Source organism: Sapajus apella, unplaced genomic scaffold, assembly GCF_009761245.1.
Source record: "Sapajus apella isolate SASKATOON/1434 unplaced genomic scaffold, GSC_monkey_1.0 scaffold204, whole genome shotgun sequence".
Classification (NCBI taxonomy): Eukaryota; Metazoa; Chordata; class Mammalia; order Primates; family Cebidae; genus Sapajus; species Sapajus apella.
This window is the reverse complement of record NW_022437144.1, coordinates 162,769-187,424: the sequence shown is the minus strand read 5'-3', so window position 1 is coordinate 187,424 and position 24,656 is coordinate 162,769. Positions and strand designations below refer to the sequence as shown.

The following is a 24,656-nucleotide window of genomic DNA, read 5'->3' as shown; positions in this document are numbered from 1 at the left end:
GCCTAGGTGACAGAGTGAAACCCTTGTTGCAGGGGAAAAAAAAAAAAAATATATATATATATATATATATACACACACATACACACACACACACACATATATCAAACATAGCTAATATCACCATTGTCACAAAGCCACTGTTAATATTTTGTTATGTTTCCTTCTAAGATTTTTTTCATATGTATATATATTTTTACAGGACTCTAATCTGAGTGAATATATGAGGTTTAGTCAACTGCCCTTTAAAAACAAAATCAACATTATAAGATAGGCATTTTTTTTTCTATTTATGCAGTTGTATGAGCCACCATTTTTAATGGTTTTATAATATTCCTTCAAGTGGATATGCTGTGGTATACTACCTAACCCACTGCTGTTGAATATTTAGGTCTCCCTCCTGCCCCTTTTTTGGCTACTATAAGTAAGAGAGAAAGTACCATCTTCATAAATACATCTTTATCATATTTTGGTTCGGTTTACTTCCTTAGACTAGATTACCAAGAGTAATAGATGTTATCAGTTAAAGATCTTCCTTTCTTTGGCTTATATTTGGTAGGAGGGAAAGATATATATACAATCCATTCATATCTATTGGGAATTGGTTCCAGGACCCCAGCAGATACCAAAATCCATGCATACTCAAGTCCCACAGTCAGTGCCATGGAACCCGCAGATGATGAAAGTCAGCCCTCTGTATGTGCAGGTTTTGCATTTGGTAACTACTGTATTTCCTATCTGTGTTTGGTTGCAGATGCAGAACCCACTGATATGGAGGGCTGACTATATCTATAGAAAAAAATCTGCATTTAAATGAATCCCCACAGTTCACAACTGTGTTGTTCAAGGGCTAATGGTATAATATTTCAATTCCTCTACTTATTAGTGATGCTAAATATTTTTTCATGCTTGTTTAATATTTGTTTTCTCTTTTGTGAATTGTCTTTTTGTGTTTTTTTTTTGTTCATGTATCTGAATATTAGTGTTTAAAATAATCAATTAGAACAGTTAGAGATTTTAACCCTTTGTTATATTTGCTGTCATTTTGGGGGGGTCTCTTTTTATCTTGGTAAAATTTCAGCTACAAAATAATATAATATCATGACAGAAATTTTGAAAACTAGAGAAAAATATCTTTAAAAAATCAGCAATAATTCTGCCTATTAATATGGTGGACAGGAGGCAGAACCAGCTTACAGCTCCTGCTCGGATGGACAGAGCAGCCTGTGGAGATTCACATCATAAACTTTTACTCCAAGAACTACCGGAGGAACATACCAGGAAAGCCAAGAAAATCCACAGACCTTTTGAAGGAACCGGATCACTGCTGCAGGCTTCCTGAGATGCTGAACAACTGTAAGTCTGCTTGCTTTCTCAACAGGGAGGCTCATGGTCTGGGTCAAGTTCTCAGCCCTGGTCTCAGCCCTGGCTGCCTAGAAATAGACTGGGTACTGTTGAAGGGACATGGTGGGAGTGAGACCAGCCTCTAGGACTGCAGGCTGCGTGGGAACGGGAAGAAGCCTGTGACTGCCGGCTTTATCTCACTTCCCTGGAGGCCTGTATGACTCAGCAGAGGCAGCCATAATCTCCCTGGGAATATAACTCCATTGGACTGGGAACCACATCCCGATCCCCCACAGTAGCTATAGCAGGCCCCAAGCAAGGAGAGTCTGAGCTCAGACACATGCCTACCCCTGCCTCCACCTGGTGGTCTTTCTATGTCTGCCCCAATAGACAAATACAAAGGTCATAATCTCTTGGGCATTCTATGACCCTGCCCACTGCCTGAGAAACCTGAATACTTAACCAGGTGTCCCCAGGGCAAGTTTGCATCCTTCCTATAGAACCACAGCTGATGAGCTCTTGAAAGTGCCACCTCCTGGCTGGAGGCCAACCAATACAAAACCAGTGCACTGAACAAAAACACAACCAATGACCCTCATGGAGTCCACTTCACTTTCCAGCTACCTCCACTGGAGCAGGTTCTGGTAGCCATGGCTGTAAGACCTGAAGACAGATTATATCACAGGACTCTGCAGACACTCCCTAGTACCAGGCCAGAGCTCAGTAGCTCAGCTGAATGGCTAAACCCAGAAGAGCAAAAACAATTACTACAGTTCAGCTCTCAGGAAGCCCCATTCCTAGGGGAAGGCAGAGAATGACACATCAAGGGAGCACCCTGGGGAACAAAAGAATCTGAACAGCAGCCCTTGAGTCCCAGATCTTCCCTCTGACATAGTCTACCCAGATGAGAAGGAACCAGAAAAACAATTCTGGTATTATGACAAAACAAAGTTCTTTAACATCCCCAAAAGATCATACTAGCTTACCAGCAATGGATTCAAACCAAGACAAAAATCCCTGAGTTGCCAGAAAAAGAATTCAGAAGATCGGATATCAAGCTAGTCAAGGAGCCACCAGAGAAAGGTGAAGTCCAACTTAAAGAAATCAAAACCACAATACAGGATATGAAAAAAAAATTCTTCAGTGAAAAGGAGAGCATAAATAAACAATCACAACTTCTGGAAATCAAGGACACACTTAAAGAAATGCAAAATGCACTGGAAAGTCTCAGCAATAGAATTGAACAAGCAGAAGAAAGAACTTCAGAGCTCAAAGACAAGGCTTTTGAATTAACCCAATTTGCCAAAGACAAAGAAAATAGTATTTTAACAAATGAACAAAGCCTCCAAGAAGTTTGGGACTATGTTAAATGTCTAAATCTAAGAATAATTGGTGTTCCCAAGGAAAAAGAGAAATCTAAAAGTTTGGAAAATATGTTTGAATGAACAACAGAGGAGAACTTCCCCAGCCTTGCTAGAGATCTTGACATCCAAATACAACAAAGTCAAAGAACACCTGGGAAATTCATTGCAAAATGATCATCATCTAGGTACATAGTCACTAGGTTATCTAAAGTCAAGATGAAGGAAAGAATCTTAAGAGCTGAGAGGCAAAAGCATCAGGTAACCTATAAAGGAAAACCTATAAGATTAACAGCAGATTTCTCAGCAGAAACCCTACAAGCTGAAAGGGATTGGGGTCCTATGTCTAGCCTCCTTAAACAAAGCAATTATCAACTAAGAATTTTGTATTCAGTGAAACTAAGCTTCATAAATGAAGGAAAGATACAGGCTTTTCCAGACAAACAAATGCTGAGAGAATTCACCACTACAAAGCCACTACAAGAATTGCCAAAACTAGCATTAAATCTTGAAACAAATCTTTGAAATAAACTGAAACAGAATCTCCTTATAGCATAAATCTCACAGGACCTATATAACAATAACAATAACGCAATTTAAAAAACAAAACAAGATATTCGGGCAACAACTAGCATGATGAATAGAACAGTACTTCAATCTCAGTACTAACATTGAATGTAAATGGCCTAAATGCTCCACTTAAAAGATACAGAATGGCAGAATGAATAAGAATTCACCAACCAAGTTTCTGCTGTCTTCAGGAGACTCACCTAACACATAAGGACTTACATAAACTCAAGGTAAAGGGGTGGAAAAAGACATCCCACGCAAACGGACACCCAAAGCAAGCAGGAGTAGCTATTCTTATATCAGACAAAACAAACTTTAAAGCAACAGCAATTAGAAAAGACAAAGAGGGACATTATATAATGATAAAAGGACTAGTCCAACAGGAAAATATCACAATTCTAAATATATATGTACCTAACACTGGAGCTCCCAAATTTATAAAACAATTACCATTAGACCTAAGAAATGAGATAGACAGCAACACAATAATAGTGGTGAACTTTAATACTCCACTGACAACACTAGACAGGTCATCAACACAGAAAGTCAACAAAGAAACAATGAACTTAAACTATACCCTAGTACAAATGGACTTAACAGATATTTAAAGAACATTCTACCCAACAACTGCAGAATATACATTCTATTCATCAGTACATGGAACTATTCTCCAAGACAGATCATATGATAGATACCAAAACAAGTCTCAGTAAATTTAAGAAAATCAAAATTGGGTGAAGATCCAAGATGGTCGTTTAGGAACAGCTCAGGATTGCAGCTCCCAGTGAAAGCACAGAGGGTGAGTGGACGCCGCATTTTTATTGCCCACAGACTAGGCAATTCCCAGGCGGAGGAGCTCCACGGGTTGCCAGTGCGGCTGTTTTGGCCAGCAAGGCTGTGCTGGCAGGCGCGCTACTTTGCCCTGCGCAGCTGCTTTGTTGGCGCCCTGGAGCAGCGGTTCTCTGTACAAAATACACCAGTCTGGGTGCCCTTTTGGCTGGCGATTGGAGCCGCGGGAAGTCGGTCATTCCTCTGATTAAAAAGGGGACTGAGCAGGGAACCAGGACAGTAGATTCCAGGGCAAAAAAAGCGCCACAATCTCAGTGCCACTGTTTAAGGCAGCGCAGTGAGTCACCGCACATGAAAAAACACAGACCCCTGCACCTCTTCAACAAGCGACTGGAACACCAACTTAAACAAAACAAAACAAAACAAAAAAAGGCTCTGAGGCAGGTAGCCAGGCAATCAGGCTCGGCTGGTCCCACATCCACAAAAGAACAGCAATCAGAAACTCTCTGGATTGAGAGTTTCACAGCAAGCGCAACTGAACCCGGGACAGTACGGCTCTGTGGGGGAGGGGTGTCTGCCATTACCGAGGCAGCCCGGCACTATGGAGGTAGTCAGCCAATGCTGAGGCAGCCCGCCGTTGCCAAGGCAACCCGCCACCGCAGAGAGGCTCCACCTTAACAGAGGCGGACCACCCTTGCCAAGGCAGTTCTAACTACACCCATATAAACAGGACTGCAGGGAAGTTCACTCAGCAGCTGGGCAGAGCCCACAGCAGCTCAGTAAAGCCTCTACAGGCAGACAGTGACTAGGCTGCCTCCTTGCTGGGCAGGGCAGCTCTGAAGGAAAAAAAAAGAAGGCAGCAGCATAACGGAAACTCATGAAGCCCTAAATCCCTGGGACAGAGCACCTGGGAACAAAAAGCAGTTTATGAGTTCTGCTGCAGCAGACCTAAACGTACCTACCCAGCAGCTCTGAATGAACAACGGAGCTCACAGCACAGCATTTGAGCTCCTATAAATAAGAGACCATCTCCTCAAGCAGCTCCCTGACCCCTGTATATCCAAAGAGTCACCTCATAAAGGAGAGATCAGATTGACACTTGGTGGGTATTTTTCTTGGACAAAGATAGCAGACGAAGAAAACTGGTAACAACCCTTACTGTTCAGCAGCTGCTGCAGGTGATCCCCAGGCAAGCAGGTCCTGGAGTAGACCTCAGCAGACCTACAGCAGAGGGGCCAGACTGTCAGAAGGAAAACCAAGAAACAGAAATAACCTCATCATCAACAAACAGAACGTCCACTCAGAGACCCAATCTGAAAGACAGCAACTACAAAGGTGACAGGTGGATAAATTCATAAAGATGGGAATAAACCAGTGCAAAAAGGATGAAAACACCCAAAACCAGAACACCTCTCCTCTTAAAAGGGATCACAACTCCTCACCAGCAAGGGAACAAGGTTGGGTGGAGAACGAGTGTGATGAAATGACAGAATCAGACTTCAGAAGGTGGGTAGTAAGAAACTTCTGTGAACTAAAAGAACATGTTCTAACCCAATGCAAAGAAACTAAGAGCCTTGAAAAAAGATTTGATGAAATGCTAACGAGAATGGACAAAATAGAAAGGAATAAAAATGAATTGATGGAGCTGAAAAACACAACACGAGAACTTCGCGAAGCATGCACAAGTATCAACAGCCGAATTGACCAAGCAGAAGAAAGGCTATCAGAGGTTGAAGATCAACTCAATGAAATAAAATGGGAAGGCAAGAATAGAGAAAAAAGGGTAAAAAGGAATGAACAAAGTCTCCAAGAAATGTGGGACTATGTGAAAAGACCTAATCTACGTTTGATAGGCGTACCTGAATGCGACGAAGAGAATGAATCCAACCTGGAAAATACTCTTCAGGATATTATCCAGGAAAACTTCCCCAACCTAGCAAGGCAGGCAAACATTGAAGTCCAGGAAATACAGAGAACACCACAAAGATATTTGTCAAGAAGAGCAACCCCAAGGCACATAATCGTCAGATTCACCGGGTTGAAATGAAGGAGAAAATACTAAGGGCAGCCAGAGAGAAAGGTCGGGTTACCCACAAAGGGAAGCCCATCAGACTCACAGCAGAAACCCTACAAGCCAGAAGAGAGTGGGGGCCGATATTCAAAATCCTTAAAGAAAAGAACTTTCAACCCAGAATCTCCTATCCAGACAAACTAAGCTTCAAAAGTGAAGGAAAAATAAAATCCTTTGTGAACATGCAAGTACTCAGAGATTTCGTCACCACCAGGCCAGCTTTACAAAAGCTCCTGAAAGAGGCTCTACACATATAAAGGAACAACTAGTACCAGCCGCTCCAAAAACATGCCAAATGATAAAGAGAATCAACACAATGAAGAATCTACATCAACTAATGGGCAAAACAGCCAGCTAGCATCAAAATGGCAGTATCAAATTCACACATAACAATATTAACCCTAAATGTAAATGGACTAAATGCCCTAATCAAAAGACACAGACTGGCAAATTGGATAAAAAGACAAAACCCATCAGTGTGCTGTACCCAGGAAACCCATCTCACATACAAGGATACACAAAGGCTCAAAATAAAGGGATGGAGGAAGATTTACCAAGCAAACGGAGAGCAAAAACAAAAGCAGGAGTTGCAATTCTCATCTCTGATAAATTAGACTTTAAAGCAACAAAGATCATAAGAGACAAAGAGGGACATTACATAATGGTAAAAGGATCAATGCAACAAGAAGAGCTAACGATCCTAAATATATACGCACCCAATACAGGAGCACCCAGATACATAAGGCAAGTTCTTAATGACTTACAAAGAGACTTAGACTCCCACACGATAATAGTGGGAGACTTTAACACCCCATTGTCAATATTAGACAGATCAACTAGACAGAAAATTAACAAGGATATCCAGGACTTGAACTCAGACTTGGACCAAGCAAACCTAATAGACATTTATAGAACTCTACACCCCAAATCCACAGAATATACGTTCTTCTCAGCACCACATTACACCTACTCTAAAATTGGCCACATAATTGGGAGTAAATCACTCCTCAGCAAATGCAAAAGAATGGAAATCGTAACAAACAGTCTCTCAGACCACAGTGCAATCAAGTTAGAACTCAGAATTCAAAAACTAACCCAGAACCGCACAGCTTCATGGAAACTGAACAACTTGCTCCTGAATGTTGACTGGATAAACAATGAAATGAAAACAGAAATAAAGATGTTCTTCGAAACCAACGAGAATGAAGACACAACATACCAGAATCTCTGGGACACATTTAAAGCAGTCTCTAGAGGAAAATATATAGCAATAAGTGCCCACATGAGAAGCAAAGAGAGATGAAAAATTGACACCCTATCATCAAAACTGAAAGAGCTAGAGGAGCAAGATCAAAAAACCTCAAAGTCTAGCAGAAGACAAGAAATAGCTAAGATCAGAGCAGAACTGAAGGAGATAGAGACACAAAAAACCCTTCAAAAAATCAATAAATGCAGGAGCTGGTTTTTTGAAAAGATCAACAAAATAGACAGACCACTAGCCAGATTAATAAAAAAGAAAAGAGAGAATAACCAAATTGATGCAATAAAAAACGATAAAAGGGATATCACCACAGATTCCACAGAAATTCAAACCATCATCAGAGATTATTACAAACAACTCTATGCACATAAACTAGTAAACCTGGAAGAAATGGATAAATTCCTGGACACTTGCCTCCTCCCAAGCCTAAACCAGGAAGAAGCCACAACCCTGAACAGACCCATAACAAGGTCTGAAGTTGAGGCAGCAATTAAGAGCTTACCACCCAAAAAAAGCCCAGGTCCAGATGGGTTCACAGCTGAATTCTACCAGACATACAAAGAGAAGCTGGTACCATTCTTTCTGAAACTATTCCAAACAATGCAAAAAGAGGGAATTCTTCCCAAATCATTTTATGAGACCAACATCATCCTGATTCCAAAACCCAGCAGAGAATCAACAAGAAAAGAAAACTTCAGGCCAATATCCATGATGAACATAGATGCAAAAATCTTCAATAAAATACTGACAAGCCGATTGCAACAGCACGTCAAAAAGCTTATCCACCATGATCAAGTAGGCTTCATCCCAGAGATGCAAGGCTGGTTCAATATACGCAAGTCTATAAACGTAATTCACCATACAAACAGAACCAAAGACAAAAACGACAGGATTATCTCAATTGATGCCTTTGACAAAATTCAACAGCCCTTTATGATAAAAACCCTCAATAAGCTAGGTATTGACGGAACGTATCTCAAAATAATAAAAGCTATTCATGACAAACCAACAGCCAATATCATACTGAATGGGCAAAAGCTGGAAGCATTCCCCTTGAAACGTGGCACCAGACAAGGATGCCCTCTCTCATCACTGCTATTCAATATAGTATTAGAAGTTCTAGCCAGAGCAATCAGGCAAGAAAAGGAAATAAAGGGCATTCAAATAGGAAAGGAGGAAGTCAAATTGTCTCTATTTGCAGACGACATGATTGTATATCTAGAAGACCCCATCGTCTCAGCCCCAAATCTCCTGAAACTGATAAACAACTTCAGCAAAGTCTCAGGATACAAAATCAATGTCCAAAAATCACATGCATTCCTATACACCAATAACAGACTTAAAGAGAGCCAAATCAAGAACAAACTTCCATTCACAGTTGCCACAAAGAGAATAAAATACCTAGGAATACAACTAACAAGGAATGTAAAGGACCTCTTCAAGGAGAACTACAAGCCACTGCTCAACGAAGTAAGAGAGGACACAAACAGATGGAGAAACATTCCATGTTCATGGTTAGGAAGAATCAGTATCGTGAAAATGACCATATTGCCCAAAGTAATTTACAGATTCAATGCTATCCCCATCAAGCTACCAATGACCTTCTTCACAGAACTGGAAAAAACCACCTTAAACTTCATATGGAACCAAAAGAGAGCCCGCATAGCCAAGTCAATTCTAAGCAAAAAGAACAAAGCGGGAGACATCACACTACCGGACTTCAAACTATACTACAAGGCTACAGTAATCAAAACAGCATGGTACTGGTACCAAAACAGAGATATAGACCAATGGAACAGAACAGAGGTCTCGGACGCAATGCAACATATCCACAACTATCTGATCTTTGACAAACCAGACAAAAACAAGCAATGGGGAAAGGATTCCCTGTTTAATAAATGGTGTTGGGAAAACTGGCTAGCCATGTGCAGAAAGCAGAAACTGGACCCCTTCCTGACACCTTACACTAAAATTAACTGCAGATGGATTAAACACTTAAACATAAGACCTAACACCATAAAAACCCTAGAAGAAAATCTAGGCAAAACCATTCAGGACATAGGTGTAGGCAAGGACTTCATGACCAAAACACCAAAAGCATTGACAACAAAAGCCAAAATAGACAAATGGGGCCTAATCAAACTCCACAGCTTCTGCACGGCAAAAGAAACAGTCATTAGAGTGAATCAGCAACCAACAGAATGGGAAAAAATTTTTGCAGTCTACTCATCTGACAAAGGGCTGATATCCAGAATTTACAAAGAACTAAAACAGATTTACAAGAAAAAAACTAACAAGCCCATTCAAAAATGGGCAAAGGATATTAACAGACACTTTACAAAAGAAGACATACATGAGGCCAACAAACATATGAAAAAATGCTCATCATCACTGGGCATCAGAGAAATGCAAATCAAAACAACATTGAGACACCATCTCATGCCAGTTAGAATGGCGATCATTAAAAAATCTGGAGATAACAGATGCTGGAGAGGATGTGGAGAAATAGGAACACTTTTACACTGTTGGTGGGAGTGTAAATTAGTTCAACCATTGTGGAAGACAGTGTGGCGATTCCTCAAGGACCTAGAAATAGAACTTCCATTTGACCCAGCAATCCCATTACTGGGTATATATCCAAAGGATTATAAATCGTTCTACTATAAGGACACATGCACACGAATGTTCATTGCAGCACTGTTTACAATAGCAAAGACCTGGAACCAACCCAAATGCCCATCGATGATAGGCTGGACAGGGAAAATGTGGCATATATACACCATGGAATATTATGCAGCCATCAAAAATGATGAGTTTGTGTCCTTTGTAGGGACATGGATGAACCTGGAAACCATCATTCTCAGCAAACTGACAGAAGAGCAGAAGATCAAATACCGCATGTTCTCACTCATAGGCGGGTGTTGAACAATGAGAACACATGGACAGAGGGAGGGGAGCACTACACACTGGGGTCAGTTGGGGGGAAATAGCGGAGGGATGGTGGGGGGTGGGGAGCTGGGGAGAGATAGCAAGGGGAAAGATGCCAGATGTAGGTGATGGGGAGGAAGGCAGCAAATCACACTGCCATATGTGTACCTATGCCACAATCTTGCATGTTCTTCACATGTACCCCAAACCTAAAATGCAATAAAATAAATAAATGGGAAAAAAAAGTAAGAATTAAATAGCAGTGCATACTTAATGAGATTACTGTGAAAATGGTAAACACTATTGAGCATTTGGAAAATGGCTATTTTGAAACAAGATGTGCTGTCAGTGTAAAATACAGATAGAAGTTCAAAAACTTAGTTTAAGAAAGTAAAATAGCTCATTATCACTTTAATATTGATTATATATTAAAATTGTAACATTTTGAGTTAAATAAAATATATGATTAAAAAAAAGAAAATGAAAATTATATCAAGTACTCTCTTAGATCACGGTGGAATAAAACTGGAAAAAACTTCAAAAGGAACCCTCAAAACCATGCACATACATGGAAACTAAATAACCTGCTCCTGAATGATCATTGGTTCAACAATGAAATCAAGAGAAATTTAAAAATTCTTTGAATGGAATGATAATAATGAAGTAACCAATCAAAACCTCTGAGATATAGCAAAAGCAGTGTTAAGAGGAAATGCTTCTTAGCAAAATGCATTAAATACCTACATCAAAAAGTCTGAAAGGGCACAAATAGAAAATCTAAGGGTATGCCTCATGGAACTGGAGAAACAAGAACAATCCAAACCCAAATCCAGCAGAAGAAAAGAAATGGCCAAGATTGGAGCAGAACTAAATGAAACTGAAACAAACAAATAAAAAATACAAAAGATAAATGAAACAAAAAGTTGGTTCTTTGAAAAGATAAATAAAATTGATAGACAATTGTCATGATGAACCAAGGAAAGAAGAGAGACGATACAAATAAGCTCAATTAGAAATGAAATGGGAGATATTACAACTGATACCATAGAGATACAAAAGATTATTCAAGGCTACTATGAACACTTTTATATGCATAAACTAGAAGACCTAGAGGAGAAGGATAAATTCCTGGAAATATACAACCCTCCTATATTAAGTCAGGAAGATAAAGAATCTCTGAACAGACCAGTAACAAGCAGTGAGATTGAAATGGTAACAACAACAATAAAAAGCCAACAAAAAAGCACCCAGGACTAGACAAATTCACAGCTGAACTCTATCAGACATTCAAAGAAGAATTGATACCAATCCTATTGACACTATTCCAAAAGACAGAGAAAGAAGGAATCCTCCCTAAATCATTCTATGAAGCCAGTATCACCCTAATACCAAAACCAGGGAAGGACATAACGAAAAATAAAACTACAGACCAAAATCCCTGATGAACATAGATGCAAAAATCTTCAACAAGATAATAGTGAACCAAATCCAATAGCATATCAAAAGATAATTCACCATGATAAACTGGGTTTGATATTAGAGATGCAGGGATGGTTTAACATACACAAGTCAATAAATATGGCCTACCACATAAACAGAATTAAAAACAAAAATCACATAATCATCTCAATAGATGCAGAAAAAGCATTTGACAAAATTCAGCATCGCTTTATGATTAAAACCTTGAGCAAAATTGGCATAGAAGGGACATACTTTAAGGTAATAAAAGGTAATAATCTTCAACAAACCCACAGCCAACATTATACTGAATGGGGAAAAGCTGAAAGCATTCCCCCTGAGAACTGGAACAAGACAAGGATGCCCACTTTCACCACTTCTATTCAACATAATATTTGAAGTCCTAGCCAGAGCAATCAGATAAGAGAAAGAAATAAAGAATATCTAAATCAGTAAAGAGGAAGTCAAACTGTTGCTGTTTGTTGATTGTATACCTAGAAAACCCTGAAGACTCATCCAAATAGCTCCTAGAACTGGTAAATGAATTCAGCAAAGTTTCAGGATACAAAATTAATGTACAGAAATCAGTAGCTGTGCTATGCACCAATAGCAACCAAGCTGATAATCAAATTAAGAACTCAACCCCTTTTACAATAGCTGCAGAAAAAATAAAATACTTAAGAATATACCTAACCAAGGACATGACAGACTGCTACAAGGAAAACTACAAAACATTGCTGAAAGAAATCATACACAACACAAACAAATGAAAACATATTCCATGTTCATGGATGAGTAGAATAAATATTGTGAAAATGACCATACTCCCAAAAGCAATCTATAAATTCAGTGCAATTCCCATCACCATCATTCTTCACAGAAATAGAAAAGACAATCCTAAAATTCATATGGATCCAAAAAAGAGTCCACATAGCCAAAGCTAAGACTACGCAAAAAGAACAAAAGTGGAGGCATTACATTACCCAACTAGAAACCATACGGCCATAGTCACCAAAACAGCATGATACTGGTATAAAAATAGGCACATAGACCAATGGAACAGCATAGAGAACCCAGAAATAAAGTCAAATACTTACAGCCAACTGATCTTTGACAAAGCAAACAAAAACATAAAGTGGGGAAAGGACACCCTATTCAACAAATAGTGCCAGGATAATTGGCAAGCCATATGTAGAAGAATGAAACTGGATCCCCACCTCTCACCGTATACAAAAATCAACTCTCACCTTCTTATACAAAAATCAACTCAAGATGGATCAAAGACTTAAATCTAAGACCTGAAACTATAAAAATTCTAGAAGATAACATCGGAAAAACTCTTATAGACATTGGCTTAGGCAAAGACTTCATGACGAAAGACCCAAAAGCAAATACAACAAAAACAAAGATAAATAGATGGAACATAATTAAGCTACAAAGCTTCTGCACAGCAAAAGAAATAATCAGCAGAGTTAACAAAAAACCCACAGAGTGGGAGAAAATCTTCACAATCTATACATCTGACAGAAGACTAATACCCGGAATTTTCAAATAACTCAAATTAGCAAGAAAAAAACAATCCCACCAAAATGTGGGCTAAGGACATGAATAGACAATTCTCAAAAGAAGACATACAAATGGCCAACAAACATATGAACAAATGCTCAACATCACTAATGATCAAGGAAATCCAAATCAAAGCTACAATGTAATACTACCTCATTCTGGCAAGAATGGCAATAATCAAAAAATCAAAAAATAATAGATGTTGTGGTGGATGTAGTTAAAAGGGAACACTTTTACGCTGCTGGTGGGAATGTAAACTAGTACAGTCACTATGAAAAACAGTATGGAGACTCCTTAAAGAACTAAAAGTAGATCTACTGTTTGATCCAGCAATCCCAATACTAGGTATCTACCCAGAGGAAAAGAAGTCATTACATGAAAAAGATACTTGTACATGCATATTTATAGCAGCACAATTTGCAACTGCAAAAATATGGAATCAGCCCAAATGCCCATAAATCAACAAGTGGATAAAGAAAATGTGGCATATATATACCATGGAATACTACATAGCCATAAAAAGGAATGAGATAATGGCATTCACAGCAACCTGGATGGAATTGGAGACTATTATTCTAAGTGAAGTAACTTAGGAATGGAAAACCAAACATCATATGTCCTAACTCATGTGGAAGACAAGCTATGAGGACACAAAGGCATAAGAACAACACATTAAACTTTGGGGACTCGGGGGAAAGGGTGGGGAGTAGAGAGGGATAAAAGACTACATGTTAGGTGTGGGGTACACTGCTTGGGTGATGGGTGCACCAAAATCTCAGAAATCACCGCTAAAGAACTTACTCAAGTAACCAAACACCACCTGTTCCCCAAAAACCTATTGAAATAAAAAAATTAAAAATCGTAAAAAATTAAATTAAAAAAAATAAAAAATATTTGGGGGAAAAAATAATTCTGCCACTATATTATTGTTATTCTAAGAGAACCACTGTTGTCATTTGCACCAGTGTTTTTTTCTTCAGATATGTTTTACAAAGCTGTGATTGTAATGTGCATACATTTTTAAGACCTGTTTTTTTATTGACACACATCAAGTATTTATCTGAAGTTCCCTATAATCTTTATAATCATTATTTAAAATAATAGCATAAGGTTGGGCATGGTGGCACACAACTGTAATCCCAGCACTTTGGGAGGGCAAAGTAGGCTGATCCCTTGAGCCCAGGAGTTCAAGACCAGCCTGGGCAACATGGCAAAACCCCATCTCTACAAAAAAAGCCAGGTGTGGTGGTGTGTGTCTGTAGTCCCAGCTACTCAGGAATCTGTGTGGGAGGATTGCTTGAGCTTTGGGGGACGGAGGTTGCAGTGGGCCGAGACTGTGTCACTGCACTCCAGCCTGGGTGACAGAGCAAGACCCTGTCTCATAAGTTAATAAATAAATAAAAACCAAAAGCTTCTGCACAGAAGAAAAAAAAAGTAAAATCATAGCATAATATTCTAGAGAGTGGATTATTCATGCTATGTTAATTTTTTAAATTTTATCAATAACACCAATAAATATCTTCATGAAAATAGTTTGTTTCCCATATTGAAAAAAAAATTTTAGGCCACATTCCCAGAAGTAAGATTACCAGATCAAAGGGCATTAATATATACTGGCTACCAAAATGCTTTCTTCCAAACCACACTCACTAGGAAACTGAGTACCATCTTTTGCAATTATGTTAAATATAGGCTTAAAAAAGAGGCTTACCTAATTTTTTAAATTTGCATTTCTTTGATTAGTGGTGATGAACATTTTCTCATGTTTTCCAATTGTACTTAAACTCCTTTGTAAATTGTCTATTCATGTTCTTTGTTCATATTTCTTCTTATACATTATATTGTAGAAGTGGGTTAGATAATACAAGCCTATTACACTTTGTCATATTTATGTCACATAGGCTTTTTCAGACTGTGCTTAGATTTTATCTTAAAAGTAGCCAAAAAACCTTTTAAAAGTTATTTTGGTTTTAAAATTTTATACAGTCAGATTTGATCTTTTTCTTTGTGATTTTAAAAAATTACTTTCTAAGCTTAGAAAATTCTTCCCCTTTAGAAGCTTGATAAGTATCCATTCACTCTAGTTTTTTAAACTTGCTTTTTTATATTTAACTCTTCAATCTAGCTGTCATTTATTTTAGTTTATTACAGTAGATGAGAGTATAATGGTAGAAGCTGTCACAATACCATTACTCAACAGACCTTTCAACTCCCATTTACTTGCAATGCATCCTTTGTAATAAATTCTATACAACTGGTCTCTTTGTTGAGGGTAGGTATACTACAACTTATCTGTCTAATTTTATACCAGGGTTTTTATTATTGTAGTTTTGGATGCTTAATATCTAATAGTGTTAGTCCTTCATTACTCTTCTTTTGTAGAATATTCTCTGAAAATCATTCTTTTTTAGCTTTCAAATGCAATATTTGCTGTCTTACTCCTAAGATGCAAATTTCTTGCAGGTAGAATTGGTTTTTTCCTTAGAATAGATTGCCAAGAATATTGTTACTGGGGCAACTGGTATGAATATTTTTTTCCCATTCTTAACACTTCCAAAGTTTTCAAAAGGGATTGTGTCAATTTCATTGTAATCTTTCCACCACCTGGATATTTTGAAATAAAGAATTTTTTTTTTTCAAATTTAGTCAGGGAAACAATATATCTTGCTTCAATTTCTGTATCTCTGCTTATTGGTGATGATAAACATACATTTGACATATAGTAGGTGCTTCATCAATGCTTGTTCAATGAATAAATGGCATGTATGAATCTGTACATATATTTGGGGATGGGAAGTTTAAACAAATATTGTGATTATAATAGGTAAATGCTGGCTAGATATAAGTTTGTGGCCTAAATGGCTGTAGTCCATCTACAGAGAGGTTCTAGATATGCCAAGAACACCATGAAATTCAGACCTAAATTGGGGCAATCTCTAGAGACCCTCTGTAATTTATATTCATTGCAGGAATGTCTGTTTCTATGCAGGATCAGCTGAAAGATGTTTAAAACAGTTAAGGCAACATATATGGGTATCCCCATGTCTGTGTGCAGCTCAGAAGCAGCCATGCTAGGGTCAAGACAGAGTGTGCTTCCTTTGGCAGCAAAACAGTATTAAGAAGCAGAGTAGTCCACTGGAAAATGACCCAGGCCCTAGCAGGCTTTCTGATGTAAATTTAAATGCATAATAAACTGGATCTGATTCATAGGAATGGGCCTTTTCTATGAAGCCACACTACTTTTCTTCTCAACTTGCTAAGCCCAAGAGGACCTAGAAGTCCTTCATTCAGAGAAGCTCGGTTTTCTCCTTTCACTTTGTAGCCGGAAGGGGAGAGGTTCATTTGTTTCTCCTAGCAATCATTGTCTTTATTTTGAACTTAAAAAAAAAAAAAAAAGCAGGCTAGGCACAGTGGCTCTCATATGTAATGCCAGCACTTTGGGAGGCCAAGATGGAATGACAGTTTGAGGCCAGGAATTTGAGACCAGCCTGGGCAACAAAGCAAGACTCCATCTCTACCAAAAAAAAAAAAAAAAAAATTATCCAAGCATTGTAGCACATGCCTGTAGTCTTAGCTACTTGGAAGGCTGAGGTGGGGAGATCCCTTGAGCCCAGGAGTTCAAGACTGCAGTGAGCTATGATTGTACCACGGCACTCCAGCCTAGGTGACAGAGAGAGACCTTGTCTCTAAAAAACAAAACAAGAAAGAAAGAAAGAGGCTGGGTGTGGTGGCTCATGCCTGTAATGCCAGCACCTTGGAAGGATGAGAAGGGAGGATCCCTTGAGCCCAGGAGTTCAAGATCAGCCTGGGCAACATAGGGAGACCTTGTCTTTATTTCAAAGAAAGAAAGAAAGAAAGAAAGAAGAAAGCAAGCAGCCAAGCAAGCAAAAGCTAACAAAAGGCAGCTTGTCTCTGTTTTAAAGACCATGTAAGACTCATTACTAAAACATTGATTTCTTTTGCTCTGTTGCCTAACTAGTAAATTCTAGTAGTAAACCCTTTCAAGGATTTCCTTGGCCCCAAAATCTGTCAATTTGATGGAAAAAAATTTGTGTTACTATCTTAACCTGCATATGCTGAAGTTGTGCTGTATTTTATTCTGAAAAACAAAGTGTTGTTTTCTCTTGACTCAAGAGCATCTAAAAGTATCAAGGTCATGGTTGATTGCATGAACAATTGATTTGTGAATAATGCATTGGCAGTTAACTACCACAGTGGCTTCATTCATCTCAGACAGAAGATTGATAAATTCAGAGTTTAAAAAAATCCTTCTTCCTCAGTGAAGATTAAGTACTACAGAAATATCAAAGTACCAAATGCTGAAGAAGGCCCAGAAATCCTTCTCAGACAGACTACTACCGTTAGACACATTAACATAAAACTCCAGAAGGTGGCTGGACATGGTGAGTCACACCTGTGATCCCAGCATTCTGGGAGTAGAGGCAGGTGGATCACTTCAGGTCAGGAGTTCAAGACCAGCCTGGCCAACATGGTGAAACCCCATCTCTACAAAAATACAAAAATTAGTTGGGCATGATGGCAGGTACCTGTAATACCAGCTACTCAGGAGGCTGAGGTGGTAGAATCACTTGAACCCAGGAGACAGAGGTTGCAGTGAGCTGAGATCAAGCTGCTGCACTCCAGCCTGAGCGACAGAGTGAGACCCCATCTCAAAAAACAAACAAACAAACACTCCAAAAGGACTTCTCCTGTAACTCCAAGAAGTACCTAGGAAGAGCCTTTTCACAAGCCTTTTGTCTTTGAGAGACATCTAACTGGGTTGCTACTTTCTTTACAGATGGCAGCATGAGCCCCCTTCTTGATTCTTCAGCCTTTTGTTTTAAACCTATTCTCATCAATTTCCCACCTTTTCAAAAATCTGTTTGCCATTTCTTTTAAGAACTAGCTCTAAAATTCACTTCTGCCAAGACTTCCATGATTAATTTCTTTCTACTGATAAGTCTCTTCAGCTCATACATATATTCCATTGGTACCATAACTAATGTTGTTTTCTAATTATTCTAATTTTGTTAATGTTTCTAGACTGTGAATGTTTCTAGTCTAAACATTCTAATTATTCTAATTTTGTTAATGTTTCTAGTCCCTTAAAGATGGGAATTTTTAGAAAGCTGAAAAGGAATTTAGAGACTGTCTAGTTGTATCCTTTGTCCTGTTCGTGTTACCAATGAAGAAACTGAGGCCTAGGGAGGATAATCCGTCCAAGTCAGTTAGCCAAGTTAACAGAAAAACTAGGTGTAGAGCCCAGGTGTCCTGACTTTCAACAGTGTACCTCCCACATATATATATTAAGTCATGTTTTTTCTGTTTCACTTGCATTTCTTCAGAATGCCTTGTAAACTGCCACATACACAAATGTCCCTCTATAAATGACAATACAGTAAGCATAAGAATTTATATAGTTGAGAAACTGACTAAAGGAAAGAGTCAGAAAACAGAAAGGTCATTTTCTTACTTCTTTGCATGATGCCACCCTCCAGACCAGTTAATCGCTATTTTGGACATTCCATCAATCAGGCACTGGGCAGCTGTGATTGTAGCTCCTCCTATAGCTGCTGCATAGTCAAATATCCCTTCAGTGGCTGGGCAGTCATAACCTTAAGGCAAAAATCAGAAGAGCTGGTTAAAAATCTGATGAACTGGGAAAAGAAGAGGAATAGGTTGAGGTGTGACAACATAACCTACTAAAAAGCCACTGTGCTAATATCAGCTCCAACTGATAGAAACAACTCCAATGTTTGGGATATAATTTTTTAAAAGGTTAGAGCTAGAAAGGATAAACCTTCATGATTAACTAGTCATGGGCTACAGATAGAGAAACCAAGCCTGAGAGGTGATATGTTTTGTCAGTGGTCACACAGAGCCAGGCCTGGGATCCAGCTCTCTTGACCCCCAGTTCAGTGTTCCTCTGCTTAACCATGCTGTTTTTCTAGACTATCCTGCTGGTCACTTACAGTTTAAAAAAATGCAGCTGTTTGATGAGGGGTGAGATAGAAAACTCAGCCAGAACATAAATCTATACTCCATTAAGATACAAGGTCACGGGACAGCTAAATCAGCCAATATATAGCCAGACCAGATCTGAGCACTGCCAGTAGGGCCTAAGCAACTGAAAGGTTTTCTTTCATCCGACCCATCATTTGGTTTTGCTCAACTCATATGGTTTGCTTTTTTAGTGAGTTATATGTGGCTAAACCCAAAGATTAAGATCGACAGTTAACACATGATTTTTCTTTTTTTTAAATGTTTTGATATGGGTAAGACTCAAAACACATGATTTCTTAATTAAAAATATAAAAAACCATCATACAAGTTATAGAAAAATTGTCCATCTCCCATCAATGCCTAGTAATAACTTTACCTAGCCCATATTCTATGGAGTCCGGATGATCATCATCGCCCTCTTGGCTGACCTTCTGGAGATGCTGCAGATAAGCATCAGTGTGGAAGGTGGCCATCTCCTCCATGGAGGCCACTTTGGGCTTAACTACCCTAACAATGACAGAGAGAACAAAGAGGTGAGTGAGTCAGCCCCAGTATATGCCAGAAGTTAGAAACAGAAGCCAGAAGTCTGAGCAGAAAATGCAAGTCTCAACTTCTGTTTCCAATAGGCTGGAGCAACAAACACATTCTGTTCTTCCACTGCACTGTGCAGTCTTCACTACCTCACTTCTACGGTAATGACTCTGTTAATAAGGGGCAAGAGGATAGATTTTCCCTTGAGTTTATAGGTAGGTAAACAAAAGTAATTATATTCAAATAATTATATTCAAGTTAATTATATTCAAGTTAAATAATCAGGTATCAGACGGACTTTGTGAGTTACAACTTTCAGGACAAACTAGTAGGCAGGGAAATTTTCATTTGAATCAGTTGCTAATTGGGTTATATCATCCTTTCAACTATATCTTTATTTTAATAGGCAGCTATGTTATTCATTTTGAATTTGTAGGTAGAGAATTGAGTTCCTGTCCTAACTCTGTACTTGCTAGCTCTATAACCTCAGGTAAGTTGACTGTTCTGTAGTTGAGTTTTTTCATTTGTAAAATGGGGAACTTTATGGAACTTATGTGAAGATAAAAGTATAGCATATACAAAAGTGCTTTGTGGATAACTATCATTACTATTAACGGATAAAAAATGGGCAACACAAAATGTAGAAAGTTTCTAGACTTGGTCCCTCCTATCTGCCTCTGAGAGTGAGGAGAGAAGGGGCAAAATGGTTGCAATTGGGCTTCACTCAGAACCTCTCAACCTATTCACCAAAAATGACAATAGAAGCGAGTGAGAGAATAAAGGGAGTTAACCCGAAGCCTTACCACATCTAACCTCTAGCTGCCTATTCCCCATTTCCTCTTCTAGACCCCACAGGTGCCACTACTGTTCTCTAGCCCTTGCACTTAAAGGGCGGTCTGTGGACCAGCAGCATCAGCATCCCCTGGGTGCTTGTTAGAAATGCAGAACTTCGGCCGGGCGAGGTGACTCAAGCCTGTAATGCCAGCACTTTGGGAGGCCGAGGCGGGTGGATCACGCGGTCAAGAGATTGAGACCATCCTGGTCAACATGGTGAAACCCCGTCTCTACTAAAAATACAAAAAATGAGCTGGGCATGGTGGTGCGTGCCTGTAATCCCAGCTACTCAGGAGGCTGAGGCAGGAGAATTGCCTGAACCCAGGAGGCGGAGCTTGCTGTGTGCCGAGATCGCGCACTCCAGCCTGGGTAGAAACATGAGAGAAACTCCCTCTCAAAAAAAAAAAAAAAAAAAAGAAATGCAGAACTTCAGACTTGCCTCAGACCTGAGTCAGAATTTGTATTTTAACATCATGATTTTTAAACACGATGACACATTTTATGGAGATTCATATACATATTCAAGTTGAAAGAACCCTGACCTAGGCCACAGGGAGGCAGCAGTGGTTTTAAATGTCTGCTGAATGGGAACACAGTCACGAGTTTATGATGAATTAATATGACTATATAGGCTACTTCTATCACCAAGGTAGCTAAAAGAAATCCCATGGTTTGGCCTCAGAAATGAAATATATAGCTAAGATCCAATAATTCTTGCTTCTTAAAGAGGACACATGTATACTATCAGAGGTGAAAAATCCACCCATTAAAATAAAAATTGTATATCTTGGACCATATTTCCCAGTCCTAAAAGCTCCTTCTTCTAGTAACCTTCCATTTATTTTGTTAAAAAAAAAAAAAAAAAAAACAACAAAACACTTACTGAAAGCCTCCCTATTTAACAGCAAGGAAACTGGGCAGTTGTGCTTTGTTTTGATACCTTGTCATAAAATAATTTTTTTTGAAATGTTAAATAACTTTAATGGAAGGCATACAGTTATTATGTTAACCAAACCATATTGTTTTTAAAAATGGCTTAAAAATCAAATCCCTTAAAAAGGTACAAAATGATTTTGCTAATAATAAGGATAAAATCTGAAAGCCTACTATACTACCTTCTGGGAAATAAATGAAGCATAGCACACTAGCTGGTATGGGTACTCATCTATTTGGCCAGAAAGTAATCCTATATGTGGCAGGGTTATATTTGCTCTAATAATGGCATCAAATACAGAAATGGCAATAAACAGCAAATTCATGTTTTTGAAAGAAACAGCTCTCTCTCGAGTTCTGGCTCCCTTCCCCCTCCCCCATTTCCCTTCCCTCCTCTCCTCTCCTCTTCTCTCTTTCTCCTCTTTCTTTCTCTTTCTTTCTTCTCTCTCTCTCTCTCCTCTCTCTTCTTTCTTTTCTTTCTTTTTTTGATGGCGTTTCACTCTTGTTCCCTAGGTTGGAGTGCAATGCCACAGATCTGGGTTCTCTGCAACCTCTGCCTCCCAGGTTCAAGCAATTCTCTCCAGCCTCAGCCTCCCAAGTAGCTGGGATTACAGTAGATTCTGTAAATCTACTAAAATCCGGTAATCTAAAAATACAGTTCAGTTGCTTGGTTAAGTATTCCAGGGGTAGGTGCATTGCGGAGATTTTAAGGTAAGTACATTTGGGTACTAAACCTGTCTGATACAAAAAGGTGTTCAGCTAGGAACAGCTATTTTTCTTTTGATTTTTTTTTGTTGTTGTTGTTGTTGTTGTTTGTATTTTTAGTAGAGACGCGGTTTTACCATGTTGGCCAGGCTGGTCTCGAACTGCTGATCTCAGGCGATCCGTTTGCTTAGGCCTCCCAAAGTGCTGGGATTACAGCTGTGATCCACTGCACCTGGCCCCCCAAGTTTTCTTAGTTCTTCAAGAACTTTCTTGTGATTACAGGCAAATTACAAACACTGTGAATACCCTCACAGAACGCTAAAGTATTTTTTTTTTAAGAAGACCATTCTTGGCCGGGCACAGTGGCTCAAGCCTATAATCCCAGCACTTTGGGAGGCCGAGGCGGGCGGATGACGAGGTCAAGTGATCAAAACCATCCTGGCCAACATGGTGAAACCCCGTCTCTACTATACAAAAATTAGCTGGGCGTGGTGGTGCACCTGTATTCCCAGCTACTCCGCTCAGGAGGCTTGAGGCAGGAGAATCCCTTGAACCTAGGAGGCAGAGGTTGCAGTGAGCCGAGATCGTGCCACGGCACTCCAGCCTGGCAACAGAATGAGATTTCGTGTCAAAAAGAAAAAAAAGAAACCTCATCTCTACTAAAAATACAAAATTAGCTGGGCGTGGTGGCGCGTGCCTGTAATCCCAGATACTGGGGAGGCTGAGGCAGGAGAATCGCTTGAACCCGTGAGGCAGAGGTTGTGGTGTGGGCCGATATCCAACCATTGCATTCTAGCCTGGGCAACAAGAGAGAAACTCCGTCTCAAAGAAAACAAACAAACAAACAAAAAAACAACCATTCTTTTTCTTGCCCCACTGTGAAGGAGGATATTAAGGCAACTGACACCTAGCTTCAGAGCTATGTTCAAGAAGGACAACTTACCTCATTTGCTTATGCAGTGCATATGCTTCAATCAAAGAATGTACCATACTGGCCTAAAAACATCAGCGGAAAAAAAAAAAAAGGCAGAAAATCGTCTCTTAAAAGTTTAATTCAGCAAAATCGTCTTTAACCTCATCATCCTGAACAAAGGAACGGATTAACTTTGTTTCAACTGGTTTCCCTTTTGTTAACAGTTACAATACACTTTGGACAAAACAGATACAAAGTATCAAAATCACTAAGGTGAAAGCTACCGGGTTTAAGGCAAGTGATGGAACACCTTCCCCCTGCAGTTTGTTTTTCCACGACTTGCAGTCCCCTAGGAGTGGAAACTGCATACCCTCCCCTCCTCCGTATCCCCTCCCCCACCCTTACCTGTGCGTTGGTCGTCGCGCAGGGATATGCTGCGCTCTCAGAAACGGTATGAGAACACTTCCTTCCGATACAGCTTTAGGTATGTGATACAGCTACCCAAAATTTCTGAAGATTTTCCCCAGCCCAGTGTCGTCTCCGCTTCCTAACGCTCTTTCATCCACCACCCCCACCCCCACCCCAAAAGCCCACGGTCTTTCATCCAGACTTCTCTTACCCGTTTGGGGATCTTGGCCAGGGAGTCACACATACTGACATACTCAGGACTATAGATATACACCGGGACCAGTGACTGCCTAGTATCCTCCGGTTCCTCCGGCTCTTCCATCTTCCACTTACAACCGTTCCGCAGCCACCGTCCAGATCTGGCTTTTTTCGGACTCGGCCAGGGCTCCAGTTCCTGCTCCTCTGATCGGCCGCAGTGGTGTTCCCTGGTCAACATTCCCTCCTATTCTTCAGATCGCAGGAGACACTATCCCTGCTCCCCATCCAATTGAAAGAATGGATGGGACTTCCCAGGCCAGACTCCCCTCATTTAGTGACCACAGCTCAAGAAAAAGGGTTCGGCAGATATAAAAGTCCAAAGAGCTGTCAATTAGGATCGATTTATGGCACAAATAAGTAGGGTCAAAACTAACCATCCTTGTTGCCCTACGGGGCCATTTGAGATGAAGCCAGACCAGTTTCACAGCATGCTGGGAGATGTAGTTTCCAGCGGTTTGAGCAACGGAAGAGCCTGGGCGAATCACTAAAATAACCGCGATTTTGAGTTTTAGCGCTAAGACACACACACACACACACACACACACACACACACAAAGTAGCCTCAACTCTTTATGAATTGTTTCAATATGCAAACATATCCGTTTAACCATATAAACACAGATACAATGTGGCCACCTAGAGCCCCCACCATCCAGCTACATCAGCTACTTATTTTAAGGATAGGCCTTTTTTTTTTTTTTTTTTTTTTTTTTTTTTTTTTTTTTT

The 24,656-nt window shown here is 39.6% G+C and overlaps 1 protein-coding gene across 2 annotated transcripts in view; it reads right to left on the bottom strand.

The window, feature by feature from the left end:
* HDAC8 (histone deacetylase 8) overlaps nucleotides 1–24,348 on the bottom strand; it is a 227,381-nt gene extending 203,033 nt beyond the window's left edge. Inside the window, exons 1-4 of one of the 2 annotated variants that reach the window (XM_032270124.1) lie at nucleotides 23,884–24,348; nucleotides 23,295–23,347; nucleotides 19,725–19,855; nucleotides 18,819–18,960 (exon numbers count right to left, since the gene is read on the bottom strand). In XM_032270124.1, the coding sequence (XP_032126015.1) occupies nucleotides 18,819–18,960; nucleotides 19,725–19,855; nucleotides 23,295–23,347; nucleotides 23,884–24,108 (551 nt within the window). In that variant the 5' untranslated portion in view covers nucleotides 24,109–24,348. The remainder of the gene's footprint in view (nucleotides 1–18,818; nucleotides 18,961–19,724; nucleotides 19,856–23,294; nucleotides 23,348–23,883) is intronic. The other variant, XM_032270123.1, reaches the window with a different exon arrangement.
* Nucleotides 24,349–24,656: the final 308 nt, after the last annotated feature.